Source organism: Ipomoea triloba, chromosome 7, assembly GCF_003576645.1.
Source record: "Ipomoea triloba cultivar NCNSP0323 chromosome 7, ASM357664v1".
Taxonomy (NCBI): Eukaryota; Viridiplantae; Streptophyta; class Magnoliopsida; order Solanales; family Convolvulaceae; genus Ipomoea; species Ipomoea triloba.
This window is the reverse complement of record NC_044922.1, coordinates 18525473-18535793: the sequence shown is the minus strand read 5'-3', so window position 1 is coordinate 18535793 and position 10321 is coordinate 18525473. Positions and strand designations below refer to the sequence as shown.

General features: G+C 34.7%; 2 protein-coding genes across 3 annotated transcripts; both read left to right on the top strand.

Annotated features, from left to right (window-relative positions):
* Positions 1-1861: 1861 nt before the first annotated feature.
* LOC116024014 (ASC1-like protein) lies at positions 1862-6469 on the top strand. 2 transcript variants are annotated; one of them, XM_031264906.1, is made up of 7 exons: positions 1862-2170; positions 2943-3172; positions 3701-3856; positions 4560-4745; positions 4995-5179; positions 5654-5731; positions 6145-6469. In XM_031264906.1, exons 1-6 carry the CDS (start codon positions 2033-2035, stop codon positions 5689-5691), a joined length of 933 nt encoding a protein of 310 aa, XP_031120766.1. In that variant the 5' UTR covers positions 1862-2032; the 3' UTR covers positions 5692-5731; positions 6145-6469. The 2 variants fall into 2 exon arrangements, with proteins under 2 accessions (XP_031120766.1, XP_031120767.1); XM_031264907.1 differs by having other exon boundaries at positions 2033-2170; positions 6111-6469.
* Positions 6470-7137: 668 nt separating this feature from the next.
* LOC116024758 lies at positions 7138-9790 on the top strand. The gene is made up of 2 exons (XM_031265745.1): positions 7138-7326; positions 8828-9790. The coding sequence occupies exon 2, from the start codon at positions 8848-8850 to the stop codon at positions 9658-9660; it is 813 nt and encodes a 270-aa protein (XP_031121605.1). The 5' UTR covers positions 7138-7326; positions 8828-8847; the 3' UTR covers positions 9661-9790.
* Positions 9791-10321: the final 531 nt, after the last annotated feature.

Sequence of the window (10321 nt, the reverse complement as noted above, 5' to 3'; positions counted from 1 at the left end):
ATAAAAATGTATACTTAAAGGCCAAAATTCTGCACTCGAAGACATAAATGTGTTTAATCGAAGCAATTTATGGTAACAAAAATAAAAGTTATTCAACCTAAGTGTTATTGAAGCAATTGCCCATAGTAATCGTTTGTAAATCTTACTAATTTCATTAGAAATTTAGTTATAGATTATTGAAAAGAAGACAAAACATATAATAAACATTGACCCATAAATATGCACAAAAATGTACACTTGAATGCACATAAATGTACACTTGAAGACCAAATTTTTGCACTCAAATGAAAAACTAAGTATTGATACAGAACATATGCCCTTGAAAAAAGGAAAAATATGCACTCGAAAAAGAAGAACATGCACTTGAAAGAAGAAAAAATGTGCACTCGAAGAAAAAGCACATCTGAACCAACTTACACGTTTACCATAATACCATCGCGGTTTTTTTTTTTTTTTTTTTTTTTTTTGTTTTCAATTATCTTCATTCTTGACCCTTGATCTTGAAAACCATACTTTTTACCTAAAGAAAAGAGAGAGAGGGGGAGAGAGATGTAAGCTATGATTGTATTTAAGTTGGTTTGTTGAGTATATTTGCATTATTTGGGGCAACCTTTGTGAGGTATGTTCATCAGTTAATTTGGTAAGCGCAAGGTTATAAATACAACTTCCATGTGAGACTTATCTAGTGGTCTTCTTGATTTTAGTTGATTAGCTATGAGCAACGTATGCTAATTTATCTCTTTATAATCCTTTGTTGGTTAAGATTACAAAGTGAGTTTCACTTAGAGCATACATTCGAGTAGCGGTCACGAACTTTCTTATGAATCAAAGTAAGACATGTAAAATGATATAAATTTTCTTGGATGACGAGAAAACTTGCAACTCTTACATGAGGGTGTACACCGGGTAATAGTTTACAAATCACACATGAAAAGTAAACATTTTTAGGAAGACATTGTGCGATGAACTTGATTGAGAGGGTCTTTACAAAACTCAAACTCGTTTCTGATACTAGAATTATGCTTCACTTATTTAGTTATTTGGCCACCCTTTTCAAGTACGGGTTAAATTCGTAAATATATGTTATTTTACCTGTTTTGATTTATTTAGGGTGTGTTTGGTAACCCGTAAAATGACTTCAGGAAAATATTTTTCGAGTTTTCGATGTTTGACATTTTCCGTTGACCAAGGAAAATCAGTTCATTTTTCTGAAAAATAATTTACGAATTTTTTTTTCTGTAAGTAATTTTTCGGAATCACCAAAATGACTGTTTCGCATGTTCTCGGCCAAAACCAAGACATATCACCCATGGCCGAAAATGAACCAAGAAAACCGTTGAAAAACCAGCGAAAACCTGCATGGTTTCCGCCGGAAACCATGGCGGAAACCTGTCGGTTCTAATTTTTTTAAATTCTATTTTTTTAATAAATATCATTATTTTAATATTATTATAATTTTTTATATTTTAAATAAAATAATTCCAATGTTTAATTATACAATTCTACCCATTTTTCAGAAAATAAATCAAACACACAAAGATAATTTTTCAGAATACATTCAAACACTGAAAATGAAACTATTTTATGAAAAAAGACTCATTTTTCATAAAATATTTTTTTAGAAGTTATTTTCCTACTTTCCAAACGGGAATTTTGTAACATTTTTTTAGAGAAAAATATGTAATAATTTTAAAAAAAATCACGGGAATTTTGTTTTGCCGAATGTATTTATCATTTTCATATGAAAAAATATGGAAGGGCAAAAGTGGAATTACAAGGCGGTCCAATCGGGCCCCACAATGCCACATTGCCACCACCAAAGTAAAGAAACTTTTACTGCCTCCATTCACAATCTGATCCAATCTACTCTTCCAGTCTACGGTCTTCGCTGCTTTCATTTACAGCTCTTCAATGAAGTGTCCCAGCCAATCTTTCTGATTCGCCGCCACTCCCCCATACTCATACTTCAATAAATAATTTCCCTTTTTTCTTCTCCTTTTCCATCTTTAACCTGGTTGGGAATTTCTCGGACATGGAGGTGTTGGAAAAGCTGGGTATGATGGATTGGGAGCAGGAATCAATCCCAAGATATGAGGATTTCGCGGCTCTTCCCTTGTTCGCGCTGTTCTTCCCCGCTGTCAGATTCTTGCTCGATAGATTCGTGTTTGAGGTGCTCACCCTTTGCTCTTTTCTTGAATTCTTGTACATTATAATGTTTTTTTTCTTCTTTTTAGAGTACTTGGATTAGTTGCAGAAACTTGTGAAAAAAAAACATGGAAATTTTGTAGCAAGACTTGATTTTTATTGATGGTGATTCTCTTTTTTAGATGTTTGGTCATGTTTCAAGTTGCATAAGCAGGTTTTGTTGTGTTTGATATGTAATGGGAATATGGGATGAGATACATGTTGGATAAACATTGCTTCTTTTTTTTTTTTTTTTTTTTGGATTTATTTTGTGTTTTTTTTTTTTTTTGGTTTTTTTTTCTTTTTTTTTTTTTTTGGTTTTTTTTTCTTTTTTTTTTTTTTTGGTTTTTTTTTCTTTTTTTTTTTTTTTGGTTTTTTTTTCTTTTTTTTTTTTTTTGGTTTTTTTTTCTTTTTTTTTTTTTTTGGTTTTTTTTTCTTTTTTTTTTTTTTTGGTTTTTTTTTCTTTTTTTTTTTTTTTGGTTTTTTTTTCTTTTTTTTTTTTTTTGGTTTTTTTTTCTTTTTTTTTTTTTTTGGTTTTTTTTTCTTTTTTTTTTTTTTTGGTTTTTTTTTCTTTTTTTTTTTTTTTGGTTTTTTTTTCTTTTTTTTTTTTTTTGGTTTTTTTTTCTTTTTTTTTTTTTTTGGTTTTTTTTTCTTTTTTTTTTTTTTTTTTTTTTTGGATTGATTTGCTTTTCAGTTTTTTATTGTATTGCCCTTGTTGGGAGATCTTTGTGATTTTGAATTGGATGTGCATGTTGTAGAATGTAGCTAGGTGGTTGATGTTCCCAAAGGGACAGCGGGTGCTGGAAAATGAGACAGATGAACGGAGGAAAAAAGTGAGGAAATTCAAGGAATCAGCATGGAAATGTGTGTATTTTCTTTCGGCTGAAATCTTTTCACTTGTGGTAACTTACAATGAGCCATGGTTCAAGAACACAAAGTACTTCTGGGTAGGTCCTGGGGATCAGGTCTGGCCCGACCAAAAATACAAGTAAGAGCTTTTGGTTCCTTAGAAGGTTATGTTCTTTATGGCATGAGTATACACACACATTTTTGCTTCAGTTCCTTCACTGCTAAACTTCCCCCTTTTTAGATTTTTTGCTTTTGGGTTTTCTTTTCCTTGGTTGGTTTACTTTATTTGGGGTGGGGCGAAGGTTGTTGGTAGTGGTTGACCATGTGATATCTCTTCTATGTTTATCTTGCCCACAAATGAAGAAATTTCCTCGCCCCCGGGCCCCACACCCCAGCTCGACAGGATAGTTGAGGGTGAATCACAGTTACTTAGTGGTTCATTAGTTGGGAGGACCAGTGCTAGGTCCCCACTATATTTTGGGTGTAACTCTCACATTGTGGCTGACAGGGTTTGATCTTGTATTCTTACCCACAATCTATTACCTAGGAACTAACTGAGTTGCTCGTGCAGGCATCTTCTATGTTTACCTAGTTTACCTATGTATGGTCGAAAAATTATTACCTTTTCCTAGTTTTGAGAGGTCAGTGGTTATGTTTTGCAATTTAGGTCGAAATTGAAGGCACTTTATATGTATGCTGGTGGATTCTACACATATTCCATATTTGCTCTTATCTTTTGGGAAACAAGGCGGGCTGACTTCGGTGTCTCGATGAGCCATCATGTTGCAACTGCTATTCTCATTGTTCTGTCCTATATATTCAGGTGTGTTTTTGTGGAGGTGAGCCTTTTGCTTTTTCAGCAATTTTCAAATCATTGGTAAAAATTACACTTCATATGCAAATTTTTATGAGCTAGTAGCGTGAAGGAAAGTGATATGGCCCCAGCAAAATGAACCATATGTTTACAATTTTCAAGTACTTCAAAAACTTGAGGACATTAGTTGTTCACAAATTAGGGAATATGGAATAACCTAAGGTAAACAATGCATATCTTTCAATAGGATCTAAATATATTTGTGGATCACTATCAACAGGCATTCTAATCAAGTCTTGGATCTTGCAATTGGAACAGATATATTAACTCTGTATAATTCACAACAGTATAGACATTTTGAAGTGTGTCATGTTTTATAGCAACAAGTTACTACAATTAACGTTTATCAGATGGTGGTATAAGGTAAAATGTGATAAATCACATTTATAAATAAATCAGATTAGTCAAGCAACAAAAAGCTAAAACTTTTCTTGTTATTGGTCGTTGACACTTCCAAAAAGGCATATGCTGCCTAGAGCAACATTTCCACTAATGCACAAGTCAAAAGGACTTCTGATGTAGCTTGCGTCTCACCTGAATTCCATCATATACAGTAGCGATAGGATTCACACAACTAAATTGTGTCATGCTATTTCATTGATGATGATATTCGACATTCAGTGTTTTTACTTCCTATAATTTCTTTGTGCAGGTTTGCACGTGTTGGTTCAATTGTTTTAGCTCTCCATGATGCCAGTGACATATTTCTGGAAATAGGGAAGATGTCCAAATATAGTGGCGCTGAAACTCTTGCTAGCTTTGCGTTTGTTCTGTTTGTTTTATCTTGGATTGTGCTTCGTCTTACGTACTTTCCTTTCTGGATTCTATGGAGTACAAGGTGAGTCATGGGCTTTCCTGTTTTACATTTTTCGTAGTTTTCCCAAGTTCAAAGGTGCTTTCACAAAATCCCAACACAGTCGATTTGTCAATTAGTCTGTCTTGAATATTTTCCATCACTCGTTGAATTCTCACTTTCACTCTATTCATATGACGGCATTTCATGCAACACGCTAAAGTTTCTTTGAAATGAAGCATACATTTATGAGCCTGGCATTACAATAATGTTACTTTTATTTTCTAAATGCAGCTATGAAGTTCTCTTGACGTTGGATAAGGAGAAACACAGAATTGACGGACCACTTTGTTACTACATCTTCAACACTCTTCTATTTGGCTTGCTCGTTCTTCATGTGTATTGGTGGGTGTTGATGTACAGGATGCTTGTTAAACAAATCCAAGCAAGAGGCAAAGTCAGTGAAGATGTTCGATCTGGTATGTCCAGTTACGAGTTTCTTATATTTATTTTATGTTATTAACTAATGGCTAATGCACGTCCAATTATCTGTAAAATAAATGAATAGGCGTAAAGAGAGTGATATCTCTTTATCGAGGCTTCTCACACCACCTTATTTTGGTCATTATTGCAGTAAACTAGTTTTTTAACCTAAAAACCTCAGTGCATAGGTAACTTTCTTATACTTTAGATGTTGGGGTGACACGACAAGCATTCATATGCTTCATCCTTTGAGCATTAAAACATAAATGGGCAACCAAAAATAATTAAACAAAGTTATATTCCTTTTCTTACGATTGTTAAATTGACTGACGTCTTTATCCACAACAGTTTTACAAATTACAAGTGGCTAAACTGTTTCTCTTACAGATCAGGGGTCTAGATGAAAGCTACGGGGTCTATTGAAAACTTTTAGCTAGTTCAAGTCAAACATCATTTTTTACCTTGTGCAGATTCTGAGGGCGAGGATGAGAATGAGCATGAAGATTGACCAAGCCCGAACATTTTTACTTTTCATCTTCCACTTAAAGGTAACAGAATTTAACTTTCACCGTGTGTTTAGATGCTACATATAACTGTATAAGAAATTGAATCACAAACACTTCTCCTAGGACATATACATATGCCTTCATGAAAATAATCAAAAGGAACCACAATCATGCATGGGACTAGGGATGGAAATAGGTCAGGAGCCGAGCTTTAGAAAAATAGGCCTGGGCCTGCTATAGAAATCTTAGGCCTGGGCCTGTATGTAGGCTTTTTGTTAGACTCAAGCCTGAGCCTTGGTTTGGCTTGAGCTGAAGCTTTTTTAAAAGCCTATTTAATATGTAGGCCACTTAAAAGGTCTAGGGAGTTTCCTCGTGTGTAGCTGATGTATACAGATTTCTTTGTCTGGGATTTATTCGGCAGGTTAAATCAACCGCTTCTTGTTCTTCGTTTGCAGTGAGAAGATGAGACGTGATGGTTACTTGGAGCAAGATGATCTGATATGACAGCTTTGGCTTTTGTGTATTGTGAAATGTTGTTAGATGAGTAGGGGATTGAAAACATTGCAACTCAAAGGAAAATTGATCTGTTATTAGAAACCGATTTAATCAACCATTATTGTAGTTCTTCTGCTGCCTCTGGGACTTCTCCATTCATTCCTTTTTGCTTTCCACTTGATACATTGTAAGATGAGCTGTTGCAAGGACTCATGGCTTGCCCAGAAAGCAATGGTGTAAGCCAATTCATATTTTACTTGTGTGGTAGATTAAGTTCAAGAATCAGATTGTGCATTTTTGTTTTTGTTTTTATTTTTATTTTTTTGTTTGTTTGTTTTTTTTTTTTTTTTTGTTTTTTGCTTAGTTTTTTTTTTAAAAAATAAAATAAAATAAAGTAATGGGAAAATTTGCCATATTGTTTTTCGATATTGTGGTCTGAGTGAAAATTATCATGTGACTTTAGTTATCAAAGAACAAAAGCTATAGTTGCCTAGTTCAATCCGAGAAAGTATAACTCACAGAGTTGAAATTAGAATTTTGTGATAACTAAGCTAATTACTTATAGTAGTAACGAACAGTTTATTTGATAATCATAAAGTTTGAAATGGTCAAATAGGAGTTGTCTATTGATTTTCGTGGATTAACTTGATTAGTTATAGGTAACTTAAGTTGGTTTACTTTCTGGTAGTCTTTTGTCGATTAGGCCATTAGGGTTATAAATTGGGTTTTACCATAACTTCACATTCGTATAGCAGCAATACTTTCTTATAACTAAAAAAAATATGTTAATATAGTATTCTTTTTGTGACGATTCAAGTACGAAAATCCTACCACACTAATTTGGTTTTTTTTTTTTTTTCAGAACTTAATTAATTATAGTGTTTTTAATTAATATTGTAGTTGAGTTATTATATTTTATATTTCATTGATTTTGGAAGGGAAAAAAAGGGGGAAGGAAAATTATTTTTCTTGCACAACACACCACGATACGACGCCGTAAATTACCCGGGGAGTAAGCAGTGTACCCGATTTCACTTTGGTCGGAAGCATAACTGAGCTTCCAAATCTCTCTCGCCCCGTTCGAAACGGTTCTCCTCTTCGCCGGTCGCCGCCGCTCTCCATTTCCCCGGTTTCGACTGCAGGTATCTCTCAAACCTAATCTAATCTATTGTGTGTATGTATACATTCTTCCGGCTTTCCTTTCTCTCCAAGGAACTAGCTTGATACTGTGATCTATACAATTCTTAGAAATTTTAGGGATTAATGTTCAATATGTGTTCGTAATGCGATTGAAATTGAATGAAACGATTCCTAAATTTGATTTGTTTGTGTTTACTTCTCTGCAATTATGTTAGAGTTTTCTACCCGCTTTAGTACTACATACTGTGTATAATCCAGCTGAGACACGTCAATAAGATAGCCTTTTATTTCCCTTATTTGAAGGCAACCTAGAAAGAAACTGAGCTGTGTGCAGGAACTAATATACCCGCACTGTGGGAATAAAAGAAGTTAGTACAATGAAATGATAGGACAGGTGTTCACGGAAAAGCTGAAGAACACTAAATAAAAATGAAAGGAATAATGAAAAATAAAAGTAGCAGAAAAATTGTTTCAAAGTTTAGTTGCTTTAAATATATTAGATTTAGAAAATTATATGACTGGGTGGATTTTAGGGGTTTTAGGATGGTTATAAAATGGGAACTACAGAAGGTGAATATAAAAGCACCACTGATGCATGGTAAATATGTGACATTTATTTATTGTACCTTCAAAATCATATCGTCCATGTCAGGGGAGCCTTCCTAATGAATTTTGGTTGATCCAAGTTTAAATTGTTGTCTGATTTGCATTTTTTCCTGCACCAGCCACCTTCACAAGCCAGTGGTTTTCGTGTCCATGTGTTCCTTTTTGTTTCCCATCCCATGGCACACTTGCACACTATCATCTCACAAATGCAACAGAATCTTGCTTTTGAGGTGTTGATGCATTGATTTTAGAAACGTTTGAGTGTACGAATCCTTTTACCGTAATCGTGTTCCATGCTTCTACAGAGTACAGACAAAAGCTCATAATAAACTCATTGGGTTAGGATAGGCACTCTATAAAATTTTCATCTTGGACACGGTGAAGAATTTTTCTTAGTTGTCACTTTAGGGTAATGGTTACTAATCGTGTAATAGTGAAATAAAAGTTTGCAGAAGCCAGTTGGTATCAGACCTAAATGATGGAAAAGTACCTGCTTATAATGGTGACTGGGTAAAATTTTTCCTTTGAAGACACCATATTTCTGTAAAACGATTCCAGTTAACTTTTGGTAGTCTTTTTTTAACAATTGAAGCTGGTCTTTGGCTTTTAATTTTGCCAAGGTGTATACATATGTTACTTGTGCTGTTGACTTGACTTGAGTATACTGCCAAACCGATTGTATTGCACATGATAAGGATGTAATAAAAACTTAGGCCTCAGGCCCTCAGCAAATATGTAATTAGACATCTGAGTTGGAGATGCTCTAATAAATTCTTTTGCATGAGTTTGTCGTAATGGTTACTAATTGTGTAATGCTTTAGATTTCTTTCCATTTAATGCTCATGAGATACAATTAATTATCTGCTTGACACAACAGGTTTTCTTGCATTTGTGCAGGGAATAGGGCCTCTTAGAAGATGGAAGACATCTTGACTGATATTCCTCCACCCTCAAGGTTCTTCTTGGAAGATCTCAACAATTTTGCCCCGCGATTGCCTCCTCTTCCGTCTCCATTCCTGCTGTTTTCTACACCTAACCCTGAGAAATATTCTCACCCATCTCTCCTTATAATTGCAATGTCTTTTCCATCCGTTCACTTTTTTCACCATTTGTCTTCCAAAATCTTAGTTGGAACACTTATCCTACCTGAGATACCATTATCTGGCAACTCCGTTGTACCATCTCTTAAAGACAAATCCTGCAATATATATGCCCTAAACCATGCTGATAAATTGATCTTGGTAGTCTCAGTCCAGTATCCAATCACTGCGGAGAGATCTCATGCAGTGGCAAAGCTGCTTGTTGGACAACAGATCATCCCAGACCGGGTTTTAATTCTGGATACAATACAGAGTAGTAACTTTAGGGGTAAGCTTCCACCCGATGAAACACTTGCATTCAAGCTGGAGACATCATTAGAGAGAGAAGGTAAGGCCGATAGCCATGATGATTCTCGGTTGGTTAAATGTTTGGACTATTTCCCATCAGGAAGTGTAGTGGATGGCTTGGCTGCCGCACTATTGAGCAGATGCGAGATGAATAAAATAAGAGGGGCAGTGTGTGTTTCATGGCCTGAACTCGGTTCTCCTGTGACATCACTCGTAAAATCTATGCTGCTCAAGGATGTCTTACCGGGACTGGTTCATACTAGTGCTGACAATGGCAAGAGCGACTTTGCTTGGACTGGGCGTAGTAAAGATCATCTTCTTGACTCTGATCTGTACACCTGATATTTAGATTTTAAATGATGGCGAGATATAAAGAACTGTCTTATTTCAATTTTCTATAGTTTCCCTTTGTCTCAGACATTAATCCAGTTTCCTTTTCTTGTCAACTTAAATCCATCTTGAGTTCACCTAAGTTCCTTGTTTTTTACATGCTTAATTGGCAAGTCTGCTCTGCTGATTGTTGTAGAGGGTGCAGTAGGGGACTAATCCTGTTATTGATCGAACTAAGGGGCATTTGGTTCAAGGAATGTTTTGAGGTTATGTAACATTAACTGAAATGTCACATAACTTAAGAATCTGTGGGAATGTTATTCTCATGGATGTTACAATGCATTCCCTTAACCAAGTGTAAAAGCAATATTATTCAAACTTAGGAAACATAAAATTAAAACAAACCAAGAAATTAATTAATTAGAAGTTCAGTGTTTGATACGCAAGTAGAAATTTCAACGTCAAACAGGGATGGATTATCAATTAATCCTTCTATTAAAGCAGTTGGGAAAAACATGCTTCGGATGAACCCATTTTTCTGAAGTCAAATGGTTTAAGAAATAAAATACTCCACTTGATCACACTTTTTTAATCCAACATTCCAACTTTGTACTACTTAAACTTTACTTTAATTTTGCATGTACTGTGTAAGAACTGTCAATGCGGATCGATG

What these genes read in the sequence shown, in the direction of transcription:
- LOC116024758 (XM_031265745.1), top strand. Translation starts at nt 8,848, where the DNA reads ATGGAAGACATCTTGACTGATATTCCTCCACCCTCAAGGTTCTTCTTG.
- LOC116024014 (XM_031264906.1), top strand. Translation starts at nt 2,033, where the DNA reads ATGGAGGTGTTGGAAAAGCTGGGTATGATGGATTGGGAGCAGGAATCA. An exon ending in TGGCCCGACCAAAAATACAA is followed by an intron (nt 3,173 to 3,700) that starts GTAAGAGCTTTT and finishes TTTGCAATTTAG; the next exon opens with GTCGAAATTGAAGGCACTTT. An exon ending in GTTCTGTCCTATATATTCAG is followed by an intron (nt 3,857 to 4,559) that starts GTGTGTTTTTGT and finishes TTCTTTGTGCAG; the next exon opens with GTTTGCACGTGTTGGTTCAA.